This window comes from Emydura macquarii, unplaced genomic scaffold (genome assembly GCF_026122565.2).
Source record: "Emydura macquarii macquarii isolate MOO-44397 ecotype Brisbane River unplaced genomic scaffold, CSIRO-AGI_Emac_v2 contig_1451, whole genome shotgun sequence".
Classification (NCBI taxonomy): Eukaryota; Metazoa; Chordata; order Testudines; family Chelidae; genus Emydura; species Emydura macquarii.
This window is the reverse complement of record NW_027131588.1, coordinates 11160929-11186490: the sequence shown is the minus strand read 5'-3', so window position 1 is coordinate 11186490 and position 25562 is coordinate 11160929. Positions and strand designations below refer to the sequence as shown.

Here is a 25562-nt window from a genome sequence, read left to right as displayed (position 1 = left end):
CAGCAATATTATCATTTAGTGGTGTCATAATTTCAACTACCTCACAGTGCTTCTCTTCTTTCCCCAATACATATTTTAAATTTTAATGCTCTATTTTATAATCCAATCCTGCAATGTTTGCTCATCTGAATACTTCCCATGCATGCAAACAGCCTCATTTAAATTAATCAGACCACCTATGTTAGTAAGAATTACATCAGAAAAAGTTGCAGGACTGGGTCCTTAATTAATAAGACTGTTCACTTTTCCAAAAATTTTAGGCTTGAGTTAGAAAGATATTAAATAAAATTAATCCAATTTCCCCAGCCCCAATGCTCCTCTTCTATACTGACATGCCCCCTAAATTGGGGTGAAGGTGATTAACACAGGAGCTGTCTCTGCCAGTTTTACATTAGCTGAGAGCTCCACCCTCTCCAGTTACTTCTTAATCCGGTAGCTGCAGCCAGGTTCCAGCTCCTTTGTGCTGCTCAAAGAGCAAAAAGGGTCAGAATCAACAAAGAGAATCCAGCTCAGTATTTTTACATTGTCATTCCTTAAAAACACTAAATTAAAAAAGCCTTGTAAACAAAAGATGTAATAATCATTTTGTTTTCCTGCCTGTTTCAGTAATCTCTCTCTTTCTTCCTGTGGAGATCCCATACTCTGGTCTTCAGCAGTCATTTGATCCCGATGCTCCTCAAGTCCATGTAGTTTTTCATACAGCTGCACTGCCTCTTGTTTTACCTGGGAGTGTGCTATTTCCTGAACAGAAAAAGACAAACAAATGCTGGTTAGATGCATTTCCAGTAGGCAAGAAATTGCTGCAATGCTTGTGTTTTTATTTAGCAAAACTCACATATTTAATCAAACAAGTTTATTTGGTAAAAGTACAGTGAAATGGGTACAATGGACCACCCATATAATCTAGCTATCCAGGATCTTGCCCTTAACCACAGTTTCTGAACATCTCTGTGCTATCTGAATGCTTTATTAGGCTATGTCTTGCTATGAGGGTCTACCCTAATGGAACTCTAAATTTACCGAGTACATTTCTGCTCCTTCTTTGCTAGAAGATAATCTCTACTAAGGAAAGGGGCAAAAAGGACTTGTGTGGTCAAGACATTTTCACTATATCAAACCATATGCACGCATCAAAATATCTAATATTTGAAGGGGCTGTGAAAATATCTATGCCACTGATCTGTGTAAGTAAGAAAAGAGGAAATTAATTCATTGTAACTGTTGTTTTCTAAAGATACTGTGGCAAAGCACCCCACCTCAGTCTTGCTGGGTAACGGCCGTCTCCTCTGGCAGGATGGGCCTGGGGTAAATCTGCCCCATCCTGGACGAGTTCTTGGCTTTTCCTGTCAGCGTCTTTTTGTTAGAGTGTTCGTGGTGGGCCTTAGTATGAGCTTGTGGAATGCCCTTCCATCCCATGGGAGAGGTGAATCGGTAAGTCTACAATGCCCAGACCGCAAGGAGTACCTTTCCTTGGCTCCCTCAGTGTGGCTGCAGCCGTGGTGGTGCTGCCCTGGGGGGTTAGGGTGGTGTCAGCCCTTCCCCCAAGCTGATGCCTGGGTTTTTTCTTTTGCTGCCCCCCCTTGTGAGGAGAAGCACTATCTCCTGTGTTGGGGAAGTCTCTCCTTCTACTGCTACAAGCCTTCTGTCAGTTTTTGTCCCCCACACCCTTCTCTCTAGCAGAGGCAGGGTTTTAGTAGGCCTGAAGTAGCCTTTGATTGGGCTCAGGTTCTTCTAATTGACCTACAGTAACCTCCCGCCTGCCTGCACGGAAAAGGGCCTTTAGCATTCTAGGGCTGATATACCTGCCCTTACTCGGAAGCGTAAACGTGAAGAATCTGAACCCCCTAAATCTGTAGCACGCAGTTGCAGTTCCTCTCGCCCACCATGTGACACTTCTGGTCTGTGAGATGCCAAGATGGTGAAGAAAGTTAAGACTATCATGAAGAATTCTCAAAAGAAAATGAATCGCCTGGGCAAGAAAGGAGAGGCAGATAGGCATGTGTTTGACCTTAAACCCAAACATTTACTATCTGGCAAAAGGAAAACTGGTACAACACACAGAAGATAAAACTTTTTTCTCAATTAAAACTACTTTGCTGTCCTGTTTCTTTTACTAATAAAAACTAGATTATATAATTTGAGGGGGAGGGGGGGAAAAAGCACCCTTTTGTAGCCCTCCCGGCCATCCTCTCCACACACCCTGAGCCAGCTGCAGGATCTGCAGCCAGTGCACTTCTGAACTGTGCCACAGGCACATCTGTACATGCTCGTGCTCCACACTCTACATTTCCTCGCCCTCGTGTTCCGCCCTGACACCCAATGGCAGGACCTCTGACCACCTGTCGAGGGCAAGGAACCTCGGCGGGTTAGTCTGTAATCCACCTTGGTTCCATGGCCCACCAGGGACATCAGTTGGCAGCTCCTCCATGGAGCAGTGAGCACGGGCATGTACCTAGCACGGTTCACCCCTCGCCCCGACACCTGCCCCTTTTGCGGCACGAGGGAGACCCTGGTGCATGTTCATCTGGAGTGCGCCAGGCTGCAGCCCCTGTTCCGGCTCCTCCAGAACCTCCTGATGAGGTTCTGGCTGCACTTTTCCCCACACTTGTTCCTATATGCGCACCCCGTCCGTGGCCCCATAAAGTCGCGGGACCTCCTCGTCAGCCTCCTCCTAGACCTGGACAAGGTGGCTGTCTATACCACCAGGGAGAGGATGTTGGCTGAAGAGGTGCTCTGTGACTGTGGGGCGTATTTCTGTTCCTCCGTCCGATCACATATCCAGGCACAGTTCCTCTGGGCCGCGTCCACTGACTCCTTAGCCACTTTTGAGAAGCAGTGGGCACTGTCTGGGGTTCTCTGCTCGGTGTCCCTTTCAGGTTCCCTCCTTTAGCCCTTTGACCTTCACGCCTGTTCCTGTTTTTTCATTCGTTGTCCCCTGTAATCAGTTGATTCCCGGGCTCAGTAGCTCCTCCCCTTAGGCTGGGGGAGGGGCTTTAGCCATGTGCGGGCATCCCAGAACCCAAATAGTAGTACCCTTTTGTAGCCATCTGGCCTGGCTTTATCATAATACATACATTACATCAATACTCATGTGTGTGTGTGAGAGAGAGAGAGAGAGAGAACCCTTGCTATGAAATTTAGACACCTCTTTGCACTCCAAATGCCAATTTTTCCAAAGTGGGAGGTGAAGTCACTCACACACATATTAACGAAGAGTGAGTCATAAGGAGAAATTGCAAACTTCTCAATTCTCTGGGAAGAAGAGCTTGTGACTGATGAGGTGATGAATATCTTCAGAGAACAATTAAAAGTAATTCTGTTTTCCAATGTCCCAAAAGAATACACCTGACGATGTTATTGGTAACTAAAAAATTGAATTTACAAAGGAAACCTCATCATCGCTATACGAGTTCACTATCATGAATTCTGGAGTATCTAAAACTACAATATGTTCTGCTTTCTTTCTGAGTAGCAAATCCAATGCAGTGGAAAACATGGGGGAAAGCCACAAGCCTACTACACACTTAAGTGACAGCACAGTATATATTCACTAGCGGCAAAATTTAGCTCAGGCTAGAGAGTACGAGCAAGGCCCTCCATGCTACTGTTGCCTCTACAGGGATGGGAGTGGGAGAAATAACCATGCAAGATGATCTTCAGAGGAGCACCAATACCTCTGGAGGGGACCACTGATTTGGGCTAATACACAGATGTAGGATAACAAAGAGCCCCTGTGTTGGGGTTTGGAAGGATTGCATCTGCTATTCCACAGCTAGAAAAGTGGCCACAGAAGGATAGTATTACAGCACTGCATCCTGCCTGCTGATGGAATTCTATCCTCCCGGACATATGTTTAGATCCACACACAAGCAATTACTTTATTAGCATAAAAAGAATGACTTTCTTAATGCTTTCAAAAGTAATAGTTTACATCTAAGATGTAATCACTGAGCTATATTTCACATATATGATATACCAGCTGTGAAATACAGTTCTCTGATTACTTGACGCCTAGCAAAAAAAAGTTATAAATCACAATTAGTGAGTTTTTGGACCTATCTGATAAAAATAAAATTATACACATTAATGGCCTGATCCCACACCACTAAAATAGATGGCAGTTTTGCCATTATCTTCAATGGGTGCAGGTTCAAGCCATTAAAGTTATAGAAAAAATATGCTGTGGTTATTTTCTTGATGTAAGAATTTTTTTTGCATTTACAAATATAAATAGATCAGTTATTTATCTTCATACATACAGCTCCTAGAGCATCTTCCTTTATATTCAGTGCATCCAACTCCTGTTGTTGTGCATCTAATTCCTAGAGGAAACAAAAATGAATCGTTTAGGTAACAAGTACCAGTGGAGGAGGATTTACTTCCCTATGCTACACGTTATACTTGCAAATGCTGTAGAACATTTAGTTGTTCCTGTTAGGTATATGATTGAATAGGTTAAGATCCCTTCCTCCAACAGTCCCATGCAGAGCTTCACTGATTTTGCAGTATGGTGTCTACATGAATAAGCTTCATTTCACCATTACTTGTAATTATAATCATTGTCCCCTACCTCCAATTTTTAATTTGAAGGGAAGGTATCAGTTTAAAATATCCTCATCTCTTTTGTTAAACTTTAGATTACTGAAACTGAAAAAAAATTTTAAATGTAAGTTTAATTTTTACAGTGCATATACTTTTTGCCATTCAGTTTGGACAACAAAAATAAACAAGTCATTTTATGGCAGGCAGTTATTGTAGTGGATAAAGAGTCAGAAATCTTGGTTTCTGCTCTGTCACTACTTACAATGTGACCATAGGCAGGTCATTTAGGCCTGGATCCTGCAAAGTTTACACATGTACACGAGAACCTCAGAGTTACGAACACTAGAGTTACAAACTGGTCAACCACAAACCACATTTAGAACCAGAAGTACACAATCAGGCACTGAGACCAAAAAAAAAAAAAAGCAGAGACTGAACAGTACAGTACTCTGTTAAACATAAACTATCATAAAAAAAAGAGAAAGTTTAAAAAAAGATTTGACAAGGTAAGAAAACTGTTTCTGTGCTTGTTTCATTTAAATTAAGATGGTTAAAAGCAGCATTTTTCTTCTGCATAGTAAAATTTCAAAGCTGTATTAAGTCAATTTTCAGTTGTAAGCTTTTGAAAGAAACAACCACAATGCTTTGTTCAGAGTTATGAGCATGTCAGAGTTTTCCCGAAGTGTTCGTAACTCTCAGGTTCTACTGTACTCAATTTTACTCATGTGCTTAAAGTTAAGCATCTAAGTGTTTGTAGGAGCAGGGTCTTAACCTCTACACTCTTATTTCCTGTATCTGTACAATGAGAATGATGGAGAAGAATGAAGATGATTTATCCTTTGTAAACCACACTGAGATCTACAGGTGGGAGTGCTAAGTTTTATTTTGTTTCTTGTCAATTTCACTTTCTGGTTTTCATGCACTAGCACAAAGTTGAAATGTTGGGGATTAGGCTATCTGAAAGTTTCCTTTTAAATTAATCAGTATTTAAGAATCCTCTTTAAATTCTTCAGTATTCCAAACTATACAGTGAAAATCTTGGGGCTAATTTTACACACATCTTAGACAAACAATATGACAAAACTCACCTGCAACAATTTTTCATTTGTAGCCTTCATCTCCATGTATTTAGCTTGATTTTCCTGAGACATATTTTTTATTATGTCATCAGCTAATTGTTTTTCACGTTCAATATCTTCTTCCACTGCTTGAATAAACTTTTCTTTGCTGTAATAACAGAGGAAAGTTTTGTAATTAGTATTAAGTACTAGTTATACCTTTTATTTATAAAATAAAGAGGTGTTAATTCCATGTTTTGTACCCCCTGAAACAATCTGATTTCACACAAAAATATACATCTAACTTCTTTCCCCAGAATAAAATAAATATATTCCAGCAGATAAAATAAATGCAATATTATTGTAGATTTTTTGCTTGAAATATATGAGAGACACTTCGAATAATCCTGGGCTTGATTCGTCTGTCCTTACACATTTAACTCACTGAAATCAATGGGAGTTTTGCACACAAAACAACTGTACGATCAGACCCATCATAAAGTAACTTTCTGAATGCTGATGTACTATGTAATGTTCCCCCTAAATAAAGAGGGATTATATGATAGATTTAAGATACTACTGGAGATAGTTGCTTCAATTATACAACCTTTACATATAAATTAGCAAACTATAAAGATGAGGCTTGCAAACCATTAATTTTCATTTTAAATTGTGCACATCTGTAAAGATTTGCAGATTTTACTTAACTGACTAAATCCCACTTACAAAATCAACTTCTTCCCTTCTAAGTTTCTTTAACTGACTACAACTCATCCTTTGTGTAAGCTCCTGCAGTATTTTAACTTGATTTCTCCTATGTGATCAGGAATTGACATATTATTACCTAAACATATTATTACCGGACTTCCTTATTGGTTGTAGATTCAAATAAACCTAAGATGACCATAAGAAATTGCTCAATCTAGTAAATCTTTTGCTAAGGAAGTGCTAGTCTTTTATTTATTTATTTTTAGCTACCTGCCTGTTCACTGAGTACAAAGGTTAAAAACAAAGTAAAGTGCTGTTGCAATACAACACTTCTTTTTAATGCACAGGAAACACACATATGCTGTCTCAGAAAAAATAGAAAGGTAAGATACTTTATAGAATATTTAAAGGAATCAACTTAATATCTTAAGTGTTTATATAATTTGGTTGTCAGATTGGAAATAGATCATACATTAAAGACTCTTTGGGTTCCTCAATCAATATGAACCCTTCACAAGCCACTGAGTTATGCTTTCTTAGAAGATTAGAAAACAGGCTGTCTTTTGAAAAGGAAAGATTTTCTGATTTTACGAACTACATTTCTCCCCAATTTACTCTTGAAAACTGCATTTGTCATTGATTTTTAACTAATGTAGGAAGTGTAGTGGAACACATCACTATGAAATGAAAAATCCTAAAAAGCCATTTATGAAACATTTTCAAAGAAAGCACCTATGGGCTCAGACCCAACATAGCAGGTTGAACCATGATTACCTAGTTCCGAACCATGGATGGATAGGTGCATAGGGGGATATGAGTAACAGGTAGCTTATGAGTTCTATTGACTGTGCTGGTCGCCACATATATTGATTGACTTCACAAAAGCTGCCTGGTTGGTTTTAGGTTTGGCTCAGTTCAATAAAAGCTGCAGCTGTTTTGGCTAAAACACATCTTTCTCTCCTGTTGGTGTCTTATTTAGGCACTTGGCAATATTTACGTAAGAAAAAAACACAGTAAGTTATGATGAATCATTTGTTTCAACTATAACTCAACATTTTTGTTTACATTACTAAAATCATCTTCACCAGAAGCACGCCTTTAAACTACTAAGATAGTAACTTAAATTTTGGCCCTAACAAACAAAATATTTTCTCTTCTAGATTTTGAACATGAAAATCACTTGGCTAATTATATGGATTGGAGTACTATTTTCAAATCCAGTCACTGCTGAATGCAATATTACTTCTCAACTAGTAAGTTTTATAATCATATAAACTAATGTTTAAGTTTTGCTCCTTTTCTAAGAAGATCCACAAAAATTACAGGAGATTCCTTGTAGATCAAAGATGTTATGTATTTTAATAATAGTCTCATCTTCAACCATCTCAATACTTTATGAGGTATATATACAAAGCCTATATATAGATATCCAACAACCTGATGGTAGAAGCATGTAGAAATGGAATAAATGACATGGCTTTCTTTGAATTGCACAAAAAATCAATACAAATCATTATGACAAGACTGCACTTTGTAATTTATTGCATCGCAAACGTGTTTGATATGTTTATGTTTTCAGATCTTGATCCAAAATCCACTGAAGTCAATAGGTTTTTCCTTGACTTCAATTAGTTTTGGAGCAAGCAAGCCCAAAAAACTGTAAGCTGCTTAGCACCCTACCTACTGCCTACTTGTCTAGAACTAACTTTACTCTTTATCTTTTACATTAACTTGTGGGAGAACAAACTGCACACAAAAAGAAAAATCCATCCTCTTGTAAAAATAAAGCATATCAGTGTGCTCGCTGTTATGCAGAATAAAATCACTACAGTAGGTTTTCAGAGCTGAGATGCCTTCAGGTGGTTTAGTTTCAACCCAGAAAAATCAAATTAGTTTAAGTGCCTTGATTGCAATAAAGATTTAGTATTAGGGAACTCAATCCTTCTCCAAAGGGTCTGCCTGAAAGTCTTATTAAAATAAACATCTTTACATATGGAACAAAAATTGCCCCTTTCCTTTCACTGTACCATTCTTTAAGGATCTTCCTATTATGTAGCAAGGCAGTTCTTTTTATACTCAACCACCTTCCCAGCAGGCCTTGCCAAAACTCCGTATTACATTCCTAATTGCCCGTGGCCATTATCCTAGCTTGATCTCCTCCCCACACAGGGGAGTTTTACTTCCCTCTCCTCTTGGAATTCCACACTCCATAATTGTTTCATTAAGGTGACTTCCTCTACCTCAGTGTCCCATGTCCCACAAGTATATTTTTAAGAAAATCAGGAATAGAATAGTACTGCCGCAGGAAGGCTTTCCTTTTGAACCTTAAAGAGTTGGTATACCTGGTTACCAAGGTTTCTTGTACTGCAGAGCTTATGGCTCTTTCTCCTTCACCACCAAATCTCACTACTAGAAAATATTTTGTAATTTTGAATGCTTATATTATTTTTCTCTTTCCCTTCAACAGGTCACTTGTGAAGAATCTGCAAAGAATTACTCTTCTATCCCTACCTTTCTAAGTGAAAATGTTACTATACTATATCTTAATAATAATAGCATTACCTTAAATGATACCGACAAAAAGATTCTTCAGCGATTTATTAACTTGACTGAACTTTATCTGAATGAAAATGCCATCACTGTGTTACATAATAATAGTTTCTGCAACCTGGTAAAACTCACAATTCTAGACATTAGTCATAATTGTATAAGTACAATTGAACAGGCTGCATTTACAGGCCTAAATCAACTATCCAAGTTGTATCTAAATCATAACAAAATATCCCAGCTGGATTCTGACACATTTACAACTGTAAAAACCCTGATGGTTTTGAGTCTAGCGGACAATTTGTTGAAGTACTTTGATGTAAAAGCATCGTTTAAATTGATTACAGTTACTTTAAATGGAAATCCATGGCATTGTTCCTGTGGCCTGCTCAGTTTACGGAAATGGTTGAATACCTCAAATGTGACAATGGGTAAGTTTTGACAACAGCAGCATTCAGGCCATTACAATATTTACACTCCAGAGGGATTACTTTTGTTTGTTTCTCCCCCAATCAACCAGCCTTATCTTGGTCTTACCTGGGTTGAGCCTCATCCAGTTTGCCCTCAGGTATAAAATATGGTTTAACTGTGTTAATTAATAATAAACTTTACTTATATACCACAATATCTCGCTTATACTGCAGCACAGACCCTAAAATATAATCTCTCATGATCTTTTTATTATTCATACTTTCAGAAAACGAAAACAACACTCTGTGTGCATATCCAGATGTCTGGAACAAATCTTCTATCAAGACAGCACCTATCCAGACAACTAATTGTTACTCAAGAAGAGGCTCTTTAGCAATCACTACACCTTCCACATCTGCCATTAGTCCTAAAATCACTGTCATTTTAACATCCTCTCTAACCTCTTCAAATAACAGTATTAGGAATAATGCATCCCATGCAGGTGATGTATTGGTTTCATTCTAATATTTCATAATAGCACTGTCCAATACTAGTACTATGAGACATTTCTCCAAATAAGTTAGGGATCTGGGGATCGTTGTGCTTCCAGGAACAGGAATATTATGTTCACATTAAGTGGAATTAATGTTATGCTTATCATAATCAGGAGCTTAAAACTGACCTGAATTAGAACTCCATTATGGGATAGTGTAAAATAATATCTATAAATTAGTGATGTGAGAAGATTTGAAGTTCAAATAATCATCCAAGCGTTTGTGTTTTAAATAAACTACAATCAAGTCTTCCAGTTAAGCCACCCACCGTCCTCTATCCCTGAAATAGGCTCCTTCCTATTCTTGTCTTCTTGGTATGTAAACAAGGTCTACTGATTTACCTACCCATACCCTTACCCCTGCCCTCTGAAGTGATCAGGGGGAGGGCAACGTGACTGTTCCCACCCTATCCCTATGGGAAACCAAGGAGGATTTACACCACTCTCTCCACCATTGGTGTCTCATTTTGAACCACGTCCACCCTTTGAGATACTCCTCTCCCTTTTTACCCACAATGTATTGTCCTTCATCCTCCATCCAAATGATTCTGCTCCCCTGCCTTTTCCCCACTCAGAGTAGCTGCTCCACTTCCTGCTCCTGAGCCTTCTCTGCTTTGGACAAAGAGACCAATAGGACTGATGAGTGACTGAAATAGGAGGAAGTGACAGCAATCTCTGGATAGCTTTATACCTAGGAGGTCAGCACAGCCACAAAATCCTTTAGGCTGCAACAGCTGACATACTTCCCGGGACACTAGCCAGCACTGTGAAAACACAGGGTAGATTTGCAAATACAGATTCTTGGCAGCTATAGTCTGTTGGGATTCTCATCATAAAGGAAATATATCTGGAGGGATGTGAAAAATTAAAAAAAATTAAAAAGTGACTATCATGTCAGCTTCAAGCTTGAAAATGAAAGTCAATTACACATTCATCTGTCCTATTCCAGGGATGATCCTAGAAATCCAAATCCTTAAAATCCAAAAAATGATTTAATGGAACATGCCCAGAACATGTCAACCTTCAATCCTGAAGTTACTTATTTAAACTTGGCCACACAGCACATTCTGAGTATTTAGAGGGTGAAAATATGGACTTAGGCACCCTCACATAAAAAATTTGTCCTCAGTGCAGAGATTTTGATTGCCCAAATATTAGTATTCCATTAATGCTGTACAGAGAGAGTCAAGAACTCTCTTTATCACTTGCTTTTCATGAGTCCCTCATCAGGCCATGAAGCAATTAAAATAATAGTTCTTTTGGGTATTATGCAAGAAGTTGCTTGTTTTGGTTTAAGATATTTAAAATATTTAATTTAAAGTGATTTTACTTTTTTTTTGTATTCTTAAAGATTCTCCACCTGTTGGCAAATCTTGGGCCTTTCTGCTGGGTGTTCTGGTGTTTGTGCTAACCACTTCACTACTGATTTTGATTGCTGTAAAATTCCCACTGTGGTACCACTACTTGATCAGCTACAATCACCATCGTTTGGAAGAGTATGAACCAGATATGTTTGAAGAGGAGTTCACAACTGATATGAGCACTTTTCCACCAATATCAAATACCACTGAGCAAGATTCCATCGTAGTATTTGAACAAACTCACACATTTGTAGTTGATGAGGATGGATTTATTGAAGACAAATACATATACGATCCTGAATTAACTGAAGAGGGCTAAATTCTTATATAACGGATGATAACTTGATTTCTCAATAGTTGATTATATAGGATCAATCCACTCAAAATCTTGTATATAAATATTTCTTGTATATATCACAGATTGAATTTACAGCTCTCAATCTCTTTTTTGGACAAATGTGTAGCACATGTTGTATTAACTGTAGAAGTAAGAAATCTGGTGATGTGCATGAATTACTACAGTAACAAATACTTCAAAGTATGTAAGCATATCCTCCATATAACTGACACTAAAAATCTCACTGTTTGATTATGAGGGGGGAAAATTACACCTAGTTCTTAGATAGGATTTTTCATCAGTAGATCTCAAAACACTTTATAGAGGTAGCATCATTATCCCTGTTTTACAGCCAGGAACTGAGGCACTGAGTGGGGAAGTGACTTACCCAAGTCACCCAGCAGGCCACTGGCAGAAGTGAGAATTGAGAACCCAGGTATCCTGAGTCCCAATTCAATGCTCTATCCACTAGGCAAACTAAAAACATTGATCAGAGCACCTAGGATTTTATATCTAAGCCAAACTGAGTTTTCTTTACTTATAAACAAAAGGTATTTAATAAGCAAAACAAAATGTTGTCTCACGACCAGCATTTCAGTGCATCCAAGGACAAATTATCAATATTATATGCCAAACATCTTTTTATCTTATCCCATTGTTGCCTGATGTCTTTTTCATTAACATGTTATGAACATTTGAAAACTGCCAATGCAGTACATATTTTTAACAACTTAAAGAAAACATTGAGAAATTTCAGTTTTTAAACTGCAGGTAGATGAATCTCTTCAAAATTTTGGAATATTCTAAAAATATAAGGTTGTTGAGATATAGGAAAACATCATTCTATTTAAGGAATAATTTATGGTAAATGACAAAATAGATAATTGTTTTAATATGAATGCTAAATACATTTTTCTTTTATTTCCAAAAGTGATTATAAAATACAGCATAGAACAAAATGCTCTACATTTTTCATCGTTTTTTATTAAACTTTTAAAGTCACAAAATCTTTACACTGTATTAAAAACAAGATTTCAAATATTAATGGCCCTAATCAATCCTGAAATAGACCCACTGAAATGTTAGTGGTTAGTGGTTTAGGCATATATGAGGACAGAACTGGTACCAACTGTAAAAACAAATATACAGTACTACAAAAACTTGTGGTGTATTTATTTAATTACAATATTTACCTAATGAACTTAGATGCAGTAGTAACAGTAATCCTTGTATGATTATTAGCCTGATAATTTCTGATTGACTTAGAGAACAAACCCATTATGTGTGTCAGCTAATTAGAAACCAACTTTATTAAAGCATATTGAAACAATCTTTTTAAATGTACTTTAAGACTATTCTCTACTTTAAAAAGTTGACTGAGTGACTGTAGTTTTTTTTCTTACAAACTTTATTCAGTGACCCTTGTAGAGCATACGTCCAACTCTTAAGCAATATTTTTATCTGAGTTAAAAATCCCCCAATCAGATCATTTCTTCAGGGTTAACCATTTTAATGTGCTCCTTTATACTAAAATTCATTTTTTAAAATATTTGATGTACTTACCCTTGTCTCTCTGTAAAAATTATATCAATACTCTGTGCTTCCCGGTCATTTTGAGTTTTTAGCTGTTAAAAAAAAATTAGTAATCAATGAGTAATGAATGAAAAGATACTTGTCACTAAATATCTAATATTAAATTATATTATAACATTGAAAATATAAACACTATCCATCCATCCAAGGTTATACATGCATTTGAATGAATGAGAGGTTTGGAAGACTAGAACTGAGATGGGAAGGAACAGCAGTGGCCTCCTGTCTCTAAGGCCTATCTGACACTACAGTGCTGGATTTTGTAGCTGTAATTCCCATTGGAAGCCTGCTTTCAAATGGGAGATCTAATCACAGAAACTGCACATCAGTGTTTTTATTAATAATCAGATTAGATTACTTCAGGTAAAAATATCTTCACTGGCTTTTCAGGCTACAGGAAGCCTCTTTTCAAAGAAAAGTTCCTTCTGGCTATGAACACAGTGAGCACAGTGAGCTTGCTGCCTGCAGCAGACTATGAAACCATGAAAGAATTTCAAGGGAAAGTATAGCTGATATTTGTTGCTTCCAGATACACCATAGGCCCATGAATACATTATTGCACTGGAGTCATTTGAAGGGCAGAGCATGGAGGAGAATGAAGAAAAACTCAACAGCCTGGGGAATTTTACAAGGAAGACTGGTGCATGTGGCCAGCCTCTGAGGCGGTTAGTTTTCTGTGCCTTCCACCAAATAATTTATGATATATGTGAATACTGGTACCTTAGGTTGGGAGACATACTTCTCTTATCTTAAAAACAGAAATATTATGAGCTTTGAGGATGATTCTAAGAGCAATTGTGTCACTGACCAACACAGATACCCCAGCATTAGAGTAAAAACAGCTGGATGAAAAGGTTTAGTCAAGCTTTCAATAACTGTATCTCTACAGACGTTGATTTAGGATGTCAACCACCATATTTTAAAAAATGAATCTGGGATTCCAGGATACTACATTTAACACCCTCTGCAGTGTTTTCAGGTTATACACAAGAACTAAATTTTAAAACACACACTTTCTTGGGAAGCAAGGAAAAGAACTAGATTCATTGAAAACATGTGAGAAATATTTTGATGAGTTTTTTAAAAACAGAAACTTTTAATCTATCTGATCTTTTAATAACTATTAATCCTGTTTCTGGAAAACAATTATAAAAATGTTTGCTAAACTTTGAGACAGAGAGGTTTCTGCAGTCATAATTCTATAACTAAGGCCTCAGTCCTCCAAACACTTGAACATATGCTTAACAACATATACAATTGAAACCATGTGGGCCTCAACCCTGTAAACTTACATACTTGCCTAGCTTTACTCACCTGAACAATTCCATTAGAGTTAATAGGAATGTTTAGTTCAACAAAATCATTCACGTGCATAAACAGTTGAAGGACTGAAGTTGTAACGTGTGTGTGTGTATTACTGTAAATGTTATATTAACATGGCAAACATTCAATCTCTTACCATATTATAATCGCTCATCACTTCTTCCATATCTGTATTGGTGTTAAGTTTATCCACTAGCTGAAACAAGACAGAAGCTGAAACAGTTAATGTTCTGTTCTTTTTAATCACATTAAAGAAATATTAGACAAAAAGATAGAAAACCCTTGAATCACGCTTTGAAGGTGTTACAAAAGAGATGACTGATATGGTATTGCAAACAAAAATCTGAAATTAGAAAAAATGAAATTAGAAATTTTAATATTTTACATGTAAGCTTCATATTTAATAATTATTACATGTGCTGTATAACTGTATAGAAAATTAATAGTAGATAACATTAATATTACAGAAGCAATACTAATTTCTCATATCTAAAGTAAACTTAACTACTTATAATATCCAGTATATTTTCTTTTTTTAAAATACTCTCCTTGGTTTCCCTCTCCTCCTTACAATCCTCAAAATATTTTTTCTCTCTCCTGATTTTGTCCTTTCCTGTGGCATAGAGAAAGAAATGCTAATTTTCAACTCCACTTGAAATTTGAAACAAAAAGTACCTGTTTCATTGACTCTCTTAATAGCTTGACTATGGCTATGAACACACTTCAGAATAGTGCTTATTAGTTAGTTAACTACTGCACAGCCAATAGAAAACACTGTTTATATTATTCTATATAATGTATTATATAGAATGCATATATATATAATTCTTTGGGACTTTTTAAAAGGGTGAACTGGAGCATTAAACAATAAAAAATACCTCAAAACATATCCTCTTTGCACTCACAGATCAGGACTGCAGCCTTAGAATATAGAAGGCATTCTATATCACATTGGAACGATTTTAAAGTAACTAACATTTCAAGCCTAGGCAATTTGATATAATCCTGTTAAAGTCACAATATTGTGATGCACATGTACAATAAAGCTGTAGAATATTGCTAAAAATGTCTAGATATATGAACATATTGAAAGAGATAACATTGTAACAGTTAGTAGTGGCGGTATCAGTGTAGAGGTATCAGATGTAAGGAACCAGACTGCTAGCATGTAAAATTAGACAGGTTTAGAGGGGTTTTTTTGTTTGGTTGTTTTTTGTTTTACTTTGTAAGATAAGGGCTGGGGGAAAGCTGATAGGTGCAGAGGAGCACATGGTTTGGTTGGAGACCTCCCTTAGGGATGAATTTATTAAAGGGGGAACTCTACATCCAAGTAAAGAGGATAGGAAAGAAGTTCGTAAAGTACAGGTAGGAACTAATCAGGAACAGAAAAATGTAAGAGAATCCCATTAAAATATAACACATAAAAATAAGCAACTGAATATTTACAAAATGTACAAGTGCTTATATACAAATGCAAGAAGTCTAAATACTAAGATGAGTGAACAAGAGTGCCTGGCATTAAATGAGGTTATTGATATAATAGGCATTGTATGAACTTGGTGAATGAAGACAATGAATGTGACATGGTAAGACCAGAGTACAAAATGTATAGGAATGAGAGAGTAGGTAGTGAGGGAATGGCACTATAGATGAAAGAAAGCTAAAGACTCAAAAATAGTAAAAACCTTAAATGAATCAAACTGTAGCATGGAATCTCTATGGATAGAAATTTCATGCTTGAATATTAGGGGTATAGCAAAAGGAACATACTACCAACCACATGGCCAGGATGGTGACAGTGACTGTGAAATGCTCAGAGAGATTAGAGATGCTACACAAACGCAGAAAATGCAGTAACAATGGAGGACTTCAACTATCTCCATATTGAAATGGGTACATGTCACCTCAGGAAAGGATGCAGAGATAAAATTTCTAGACATCACAAATGACTGCTTCTTGCAGCAGCTGGCCCTGGATCCCACAAGGGGAGAGAAAACTGGTAATTTAGTCTTAAGTGGAGCACAGGATCCGGTGCATCAGGTGAATATAGCTGAACTGCTTGGTAATAATGACCATAATATAATGAAAGTTCATGGGATAGGTCCATCAATGGCTATTAGCCAAGACAGTCAGGGACAGAACCCCATGCTCTGGGTGTCCGTAAATATCCAAATGCCAGAAGCGGGGACAGGACAGCAGGGCATGGATCACTCGATATTGCCCTGTTCTGCTCATTCCTTCTGAAGCATCTGACACTAGCAACTGTCAGAAGACAAGGTACTGGGCTAGATGGACCATTGGTCTGATCCAATATGGCTGTTTTTCTGATGTTATATTAACAGCTCCCAAATTATCATAGAAGTCATTGTTCAAGTAATCAGAGACTTCACTGAAAAGCTATGAGAAATTATTTTTTCTGATGACATACAATAAAAACCATCAAATCGTGATATTGTAGGAGGAGTTTGCATCTGACCATAAAAACCATAAAATGCATATGTGGGTGTACATATCCTTGTGAGACAACTAGGCAAGCATTTATTTCCTTTTTAATAAGTGAATTAAAGCAGTTCTAAACAGTACAACTTTCTAATGTAGAAATGCCATTGAAAAAAACATTAAGTTAAAACCATGCTCAACATGCAAAAGCAATGGGGGGAAAAATCAAATGTGAAATAGCTAACATTATCATACCATATTGTAGTCAGCTAGTTGACCTTGAAATTCTTTGATTTCACCAGCTAAAGTCTCAGCCCTATTTAAAGAACAAAAATTTACGTGAATGAGATTAAGTGTTTCAAACAACAAAACAAAATCAGAACAAGTATCTATTTTTAGTGTTCTGTAGATTGCACGCATTGATATTCTACTTTGATATAATAAAAGACAAGGTCCTGACATGGCTTTGGCTATGCTAACATTGCATTAACAAAAATGTGACTCACCTCTTTTCATATGACAGATAGACAGAATTCTCCTGGTTATACATTTCTATTTCTTTCTGAAGCTTATTTATTTCTGTTGTGAGTTCATTTATTTTGCTTCTGTAGAAAATAAATATAAAAAGTTAGTTGTACATTTTGAACATACAAGTAAAATACTGTAGGATAAAGCTAATACAATATTATAAATATATATGCATTCAAGGTATCTCTCTTGTATTACAGGTTGTCTCAAACAACTCTAGGATCAGCTAAAGAAATAAAACAAAGTGGTTATCTTGGATAAACTCTTAAACAGTTATAAAGCACTGCACTAGGATATCATAAGAAGTTTATTTTATTTAAATTAAGAGTTTTTCTCCCCTACGGTGTAACTGTAGAATTGTTCAATTGTTCCAACAGAACAATCCTGTAACACTCTCACAACATGGGTGCTCTCTATATGTAAGAGGATATGATTTAGGAATGCCTATCCAACATAGAAATTTGACTGAACACAACAAAGTGTTTTATAAGATACTTAGGGCAAAAATGAAAAAATTATATTAATTTAGCAAATTTATTCTGGAATTAAGGGTGAAATGTACTCCAGGATAGAGAATCTGAGGCTCTCCTCTTCCCGGAAACCCTTATAATGGGGAGAATTTCATCATAAGTGAACAGCCAACCTAATCCACATTATTAAATATGGTTATTGCTAGATTTATGCTGTTGTATTTTATTCCTTGATATGGATAGAAGGAGGGAGAAGACATTAACCATGCTATAGCTTGAAAGTGTTGTTATTAACATACCTAAGCAGTCCAAGATAATAGGATTTATCCATAATCTGTCTCTGAGGACCTAACAAAACAGAACAACATTTTATTAGAAGAAAATATATTTTAATGAGACACAAATTAAGTTCACAAAGGACCTGTTGAAGTTATACTCCAAAGAGAGAACCATCACTTTCTTTGCCCTGGTCTACACTTACCTTGAGATTCGGCGGCAGTCGACGGGAGTTATGCAAACTACTCAGAGTAGCTTGTGTAACTTACGTTGACTGCTCTGCTTCCCTTCTGCACGATGTTTACCCTGCGCTGTGCTGACGGGAACAGCGTTCCCGTCAACGCAGCGCTACGCTACTTGAGGGGGTGGTTGACCAGCATCAACTTCCTGATCAATTGAGCAGATCTACACTGACCGTTCAATCGATCCAGAAAGATTGATCTGGTGGTGGCAAATTTGCCGCCGTCAGTATAGATATGGCCTTCATGTCCTCATACAGCCTTTATTCAATCAATGCAGCTAAAAGCAGAGATGCATTTCAGGCTTTGGTGGGGAATTAGATTACTTAAGCAACTGAAAGTTTCTGAGATGAACCTTGCATGAGAGTGATATCATCTTAAAAGAGATGGAGGATTCATAAAACCTGTTGGAACTTGCCCTAATGTGCATGTTCTCTACAAAAACCAAGCACATATTAAAAATAAAGACATACAAGTTAAAAAGCATCATAGGAACACTTAATTCAGGGATACAGTTTCAATCCCACTTCCTTTTCTTACACTTGCCACCTAAGCTAAGCCCAGAATTTCAAGATCAGCTCCAATGCTGTTCCAGCCTCCTCCAGCTTTAGATTTGGTTCCTCTGTGCTGCTCCAGCCCCCAAGCTCTGACTGACTTTTCCTGCAGTTTGGCCTGTCCCAGTCATGCCAGCAGGCTGGATGAGTCCTTTAAAAACATTGGTTCTTCCTGCCCTGAGCTACATCTTTTTTCACCCTTTTTATGAAGCTGAAATCACCTTGAGATGCATCACGTGCTGTCTCCCAGTTCTACAGGCTAAACATCACAGCACATAAAGAAAAGGATTCTCCACACAAGATAAACAACAGCTTACATATGAATCAGTGGGATCTCTCTGGCTGTCAGTTTACTGTAAGTCTACCTGTTATGTACCCACCCTTTCTTTTTCACCTGCTCAGTGGTGATTCTAGGGTAAGTTTTCTTCTACAATATGGCCTTTCAGCACCATTTCAACAGCAAATGGACTGTAAAGCCAGATGATCCAACCAGTGGGGCTTTTACCAGCTTTAGGCCACCTCCAACATAGGGGATATGTTGGTAACATGGCCAGAGCACTGCTATGCCCCAGAAATCATTGGCTGATGTATCAACCTCCTTGGACCCATAGCCACATGATATAGTATAAAGGACCTCAAAATGATGCTGGGGTCTGGGCTGGCATGGAATCAGTCCCTCAGCTGTTCTCAATGCTTAGTGGGCATAGCTAAATCTGAGCCTTGGAGAACAGTCATGTGAGGAATTTGCCCTTTGGGGACCTAAACTGAACAGCCTGGAATTAAAAGCAATAGTTCTAGCTGTAACCCACTCCCTTGAAGGAGGACATCTGAAGGGCAAGGTGGACTTCAAGTCACACTCACCCTGAAGCTGTACTTTTGACAGCAATCCATAGTCCAACTGTGGGTGATATCAATATGATTACAACTTTATAAACATTTGCTGAATAGTAATGTATTTCAATATTGTTCTGCAGTGCTAGAAGGAGACTCAATCTATGCCTTCTGCTTTTAATACTAATTTTTTTCCCAAATGTCTCCCAAAAGATGTGAACACTGTAAGTAGGGTTCAGGCATAGAGAAGTCTGTTACTTCTGAGATTTCTAAAAGCAAAGATAGTACAGGGAGAGACTCATTAGTCTGCCTCTCCCCTCCCTAATCTCTATTAGCTGTAAGTCATTACATTGCAATTTGTTCAGATGAGAGAGGGGGGAATCTCCTTATTAGTCTTCCTTGAAAAAGATTTCAGATACCTCACTAGCTTCCACCTTTTTTGTGATTCATGTCCTCAAGACACAATGTGACTTATTTGAGTCAAGCAGTGATTTACTGCATTCTAAAATTGGGGTATCAGAAAAGAGGGTGGATAATGTAGAACAGTCTACAAAATAACAGGAGAATATAATTAACATTTTGCAAGATCAGTGTGAAAGTATAGTCTCTTACTGGAGTTCCTTCTTACACATAACATTATATTTGATCATAAAATAGAAACTATAGAGAATATGAAATCCTGGCATTTTAGAATGTTAAAACTAACAGAAAACATTGAAGGCCCCGAATTATTTAATGAATTTGCTTTAGTCTTACACAAACGTTTGGGTTAGACATTAGACTCATTTCTGTATGTTTTGAAATGCTTTAGGATTCCCATTGAAATTGTTATCCTGTGTCCCTCATTCTGACTCTTCACAAATGTGAAGAATTCTTATTGTTATGATTCATAAAGAGTCATAAGAATAACCTAGTTATAAAATATCTTAAGAATTGTTTTCAAGATACATATTTTGTCTGAACTTGCAAAATCTACATATATACTAATAAGAAACTTTTGACTTTGTGATCAGAGTTTTTTCTTTGGCATTAAAGGAGTTAGGATCTTTATCAACTAAATCTTTCTCTGGTTGTAAATAAGGAAGTATAATCAAACTCAAAATACAATATGTATATATTTTCTAAGTCTTCAGACCAAGGCTTTAATCATTATATGCTACTCATCCTGTACCCTGAGGGCCAAAATTTATTTTCAGTTATTCCAATGTAAATGTAGAGTGCATCCATTAGGCTCAATGATTCACTCTGAATTTTCACTGTGGTAATTGAAAAAAGAATTTGTCCTAAAAAGAGACACAGAATCACTTGACCCATTCATTCACTATGTAATCCTTCCTCATTCAATACACAAAATACGTCTGTATAATTAGAGCATCTTATAAACACATGCACAAGAAGCAGACTTTTGAGTGCTTCATTTTGCAACCTTAATTTTCTTTACAAAAACCACAGACATTTCACACAAAAACTATGCTAAGAAAAAATGATAAAACAAAGACATTCAATAACATGGAACTGTTTTCTAGATAGTTCTAAGACCCAGTGTCTTGCACAAGATGTGTACTCAGGAGGCTGATTCATTTACCCCATTGCCTCATTCAATACACACATTAGTAGATCATATAGATAAGACAAAGCTCCAAATTCCACATGAACATCAAACTTTCTATGGAATGAAACAAAGCTTAGTTTCCATAGACACCCACCCAGATAGAAAATTCCATTCAACTAATTCACTTATGCTTGCATGATAGAATAAGACTGTTATTCAGATATGTGCAAACCATATTTTAACCCCCTATCTATTCTGCCAAATCAAAACAAATTTTAGAGGCCAAGGATCTCTAAAAGGCACATGTTTGACCTAATGACTATCTCAGTGACAAATTTCAAGTTTCTGTCCTGAACTGAGGCATTACAGACATAAAATATTCTCTGCCATCCAGTTCCCCAAACATTGTATTCATTCATTGACAGTGTTAAAAAACCAAAACCTTCTGTATTAATATGACAGTTCTTCCTATATTCAAATACCTTTCACTCCAGTTTTCATTCCACTCAACCCTTGTTGTGTCACTGGACGGTCTGCAACTTTAATCTGAGATGACAATACCCCTCCAGTACCTACGAGACTACCACGAGTACCAGGCCGTGATGTACCAGGGGGCATCTAGACAAAGACAACAAAAAATAAACCAGTTGTTATATTCATGTAGCTGTTAAGAAGAACATCTAAAAACTTAGAGTCTGGATTGTTCTAACCATAAAAACTAACATACATATTTTACTTTGTACATTAGATCTTTAGCAGGATTTTTCTTTCAGGTGATAATTTATACAAAAAAATTTGGAAGTAAATCTAAAGACTGTACTATCAAATCAAAACCTCTACCATATAGTACTGACATCTCTTTATATTTGTTTTGGAGACTCAAGGCTATTTTATTTACATTCTTGATGTTCTTTTTCTCCCTCAGGTTTGACCTCTACCCAAATGGTAGTGTAATCTGAATTCCCACTGTTCTGTTTGTCATGCTGTGTGGTTATCTTTTAGCAGATAGTTCTAACAACACAGTCCTTGAACCCCACCCCCCCAATTAGATTTAAAAAATCCATTCAATGAGATTATTATTTTGTTGTTAGATATAGCAGGATTGATATTCCTGTCCAAAAACCCCATAGAGCTCAGGTTTCTACTTATGTACTTATTGTACATAAAACACACAAGTCTCATGCTCAAGCCTCACATATAATGCTTCTCTTTACTGAAATTGCCTCCTCTTTATTAAAATCTCCTACTTTAATAGAAGTGTAGACTAAAATCAGTTTACTGGCTAGTGAAAAGTGCATAAGGAAGAACAATTTGTTGCTCCTCCAAACAAATATCTCTAGTCTGGTTGGAGAGGAGACACTGTTAGGGAGGAGCCAAATCTTTCTTGACCATGGGTTGTACAGTGAAAGCAAAAGTCCAAGCCCGTTTGTTTCAGTCCCAAAGTGTATCAGCCAGCAGATGCCTCAGGACTTCTGCAAAATGGATTTTGCTCCTTTGGGGGTACCAGATGTGGGAGGCATTAAGGCTGTAGATCAAGTAATCTTTTAAGTACCGTGGGTTCGACCTTTACTTGTCCTTTGCCTGCCCATACAAGTATAAGAGGACCAGAGGCAATCTGAAGATCCTATGTAAATTACTCCCATGACATAAACAAAATCATAGAGGAAGCCAAAATGACCAAGGGTTGCTTGACTCCTCTCTAACAAACCAGATCTCTTTGCTACTTCTATTAATGACTCTAATAGAAATATTTCATCCCATATATGGAAATAACAGCTTCCAATCCACCTCCTTTTAACATAGACAAAACTGCTACCTGCAATTACAATTCCTGCTGACACCAGATTCTTCATGACAGAAAAATCAGGATAAATCTAAACATTCAAAACAAACATATTAAATCACTTTAACACACCCCTGTTCCCACTCTGGCTGCCAATGGAGTCCGTAACAAGGATGAAGAAGGCCTGGCTGTCAATCCCACTCCTCCTCTTGAAGCAGGACGGGCAGTAGGTGGCTTGTGATTGGTTGCCATTTTCTATTTATTTTCAACTTCTCTCTGGAAAGAAACATAATTATCAGCTCATGTCCTTTAATTAGAACTGAACCTTTATTAGTATGGATCTTTTACATTACTAAAGAGCAACAGACCAATGATCTTTTTGTTGAAAACAATCTTTAATATTTTAGTGAGAATTTAGTGCCTTTCAATAGCTCCTGATTGATAACACCAGAGACTGTAGTTCTTTATTCTCATAAAAGTATCATAAAGGAGAACGAAGCAACAGTTTTCATGTCGGCCCACTAGTGTCCCTTGACCAGGACCTGGAAGGTTCATTTCCAAGGTAAGAGGGCAGTTCAGCCTCCAAGCTTGTTCAATTTATGGTTATACGGTCAGACTATCAAAAAGATGACAATTAGTGCCACTTATGGTGGCATTTGTGATTTGAACACCTGTCCTTTGCCACACAAACATCAGGTTTACAGGTTACAACTGACAAAAATTGGATTTGAACTGGTGACTGATGTTTCCAAGGTGCTAGGCACACACGATGCCAAATGAAGTCAACTGGAGCTGTAGGGACTCAACACCTCTGATAATCATCCTTGTTATCTTTTACCAACCCCTTGAGACCACCACTTCCCCATTAATCAAGGCATTTAAACATGATTTCTCCCTCATAACTCAAAAATGCCAACTGATGATTTATAGGGAACCAATGTTCAAGACCACACATGGAAATATTGCTCCTTGGCAGAGTTGTGTCTGGAAGCAATATAGACAAGACTCTAATCATCCATGGAGTGCAAAGCACATTCTCTGAAGGCCAGTTTAGAGGTATGTTAAAGACACTAGAAAAAGAATCACGTCCCCTACATGCAGGAATAGGCAGTCCATCTGGACAGAGAGGCATAGTGTAGCACAGTGGTTCTCAACCAGGGTCTACATCCCACCAGCCGGTTTCAAGGGCCCCACAGATGAAACCTGGAGCCCCAGCATCCCTGCAGGACTGAAGTTGGGAGCCACAGGGCTGAAGCCCTGAGCCCTGGCACCCCCAGGGGGCTGAAGCCTGGAGCTGCGGGGCTAAAGCCCAGAGCTGCAGGGCTGAAACTCAAAGCCACAAGCCCTGGCACTCCGTCAGGCTAAAGCTCCCTGGCCCCGCAGAACTAACACTGGGAGACCAGAGCCCCAAGCCTGGGCACCTTGTGGGGCAGAAGCACTGAGCCCCCCATCCCCACAAAGCTAAAACCCTGAGCCCCTAGCCCCAAGGAGCAGAAACCCTGAACCCCCTGCTCCTTGAGACAGAAATCCCAATCCCCGTCCATCCGGCAGCTGAAGCCCAGAGCCGCCACCTCCCTCTCCTGGGCCCTGGAATTTTTATAGCATGTTTTTTTTGGGGGGGGCTCAGAAAGAAAAAGGTTGAGAACCCCTGGAGTAGCAGACATAAGGTCGTACTGGGGTATATAGGGAATATAAATAATGGGTGATGCTGGTGGGGAGAACTGGGTATATAGGGAGCACTGTGGGAATACTAGAAATATGGGGCTATTTGGGTGTGTGGTGAGTATAAGGGGCAGCACATGGGATGTGGGAATATTGAGAGCAGCAAGAAGGATAAGGGGCTGCACTGTAGGCTGTGCGGAGTACAATGGGATTACTAGAAGGATGGGTGGGTAGCCGGGATGACACAGGGAGGATGGGGTACTAGGGTAGCACTGGGAGAATGGGGTGCTAGGGTTGTGGGGGGGTTTACAGGTGGCACTGGGGACTGTGGGGGGAATACAGGGTGGTGCTGGGGTGAAACTGGGGGCTATTGGGATATGAGGGTGGATGGACTATGAGAACTGTTAGGGGGTTCTGAGATGGCAATGGGGAAGACAGGAGTACTAGGGCTGTGAGGGGGAATATGGGGTAGCACTGGAGAAATGCCGGGTGGCACTAGGAGTACTGGGGTGGCACTGGGGCTATTGCTGGGGAGGCACGAGGAGCTGTAAGGACTGTTAGATTACCAGGAGTGACACGGGGCTGTGGGGGGATGCAAGGGGTGGCACTGGGGGGTATGAAGGGTGGCTGGTCTATGGGGACTGTTAGGGAGCACTGGGATGGCAGTGGGGACTGTGGGGGACACGGGGTGGCGCTGAGGGGTACTCGAGTGGGGCTGGGGAAGGGGCTATTACAGGCAGTGTTGGGGACACTAGGGATGGAGCGGGGGAGTGGGGGCACTAGGGGCCGCGCCGG

The 25562-nt window shown here is 38.3% G+C and overlaps 2 protein-coding genes across 3 annotated transcripts in view; one reads left to right on the top strand and one right to left on the bottom strand.

Annotated features, from left to right (window-relative positions):
• The window catches only part of IFT74 (intraflagellar transport 74), a 74668-nt gene that overhangs the window by 48731 nt on the left and 375 nt on the right, over nucleotides 1–25562 (bottom strand). For both annotated transcript variants that reach the window (XM_067553168.1, XM_067553169.1), the window contains exons 2-11: nucleotides 23238–23381; nucleotides 21805–21940; nucleotides 18170–18218; nucleotides 17379–17477; nucleotides 17128–17188; nucleotides 14570–14629; nucleotides 13081–13142; nucleotides 5631–5769; nucleotides 4260–4322; nucleotides 598–741 (exon numbers count right to left, since the gene is read on the bottom strand). In XM_067553168.1, coding sequence (XP_067409269.1) covers nucleotides 598–741; nucleotides 4260–4322; nucleotides 5631–5769; nucleotides 13081–13142; nucleotides 14570–14629; nucleotides 17128–17188; nucleotides 17379–17477; nucleotides 18170–18218; nucleotides 21805–21940; nucleotides 23238–23357 — 933 coding nt within the window. In that variant the 5' untranslated portion in view covers nucleotides 23358–23381. The remainder of the gene's footprint in view (nucleotides 1–597; nucleotides 742–4259; nucleotides 4323–5630; nucleotides 5770–13080; nucleotides 13143–14569; nucleotides 14630–17127; nucleotides 17189–17378; nucleotides 17478–18169; nucleotides 18219–21804; nucleotides 21941–23237; nucleotides 23382–25562) is intronic.
• Nucleotides 7473–12865, top strand: LRRC19 (leucine rich repeat containing 19). The gene is made up of 4 exons (XM_067553170.1): nucleotides 7473–7561; nucleotides 8776–9286; nucleotides 9553–9768; nucleotides 11171–12865. Exons 1-4 carry the CDS (start codon nucleotides 7478–7480, stop codon nucleotides 11497–11499), a joined length of 1140 nt encoding a protein of 379 aa, XP_067409271.1. The 5' UTR covers nucleotides 7473–7477; the 3' UTR covers nucleotides 11500–12865.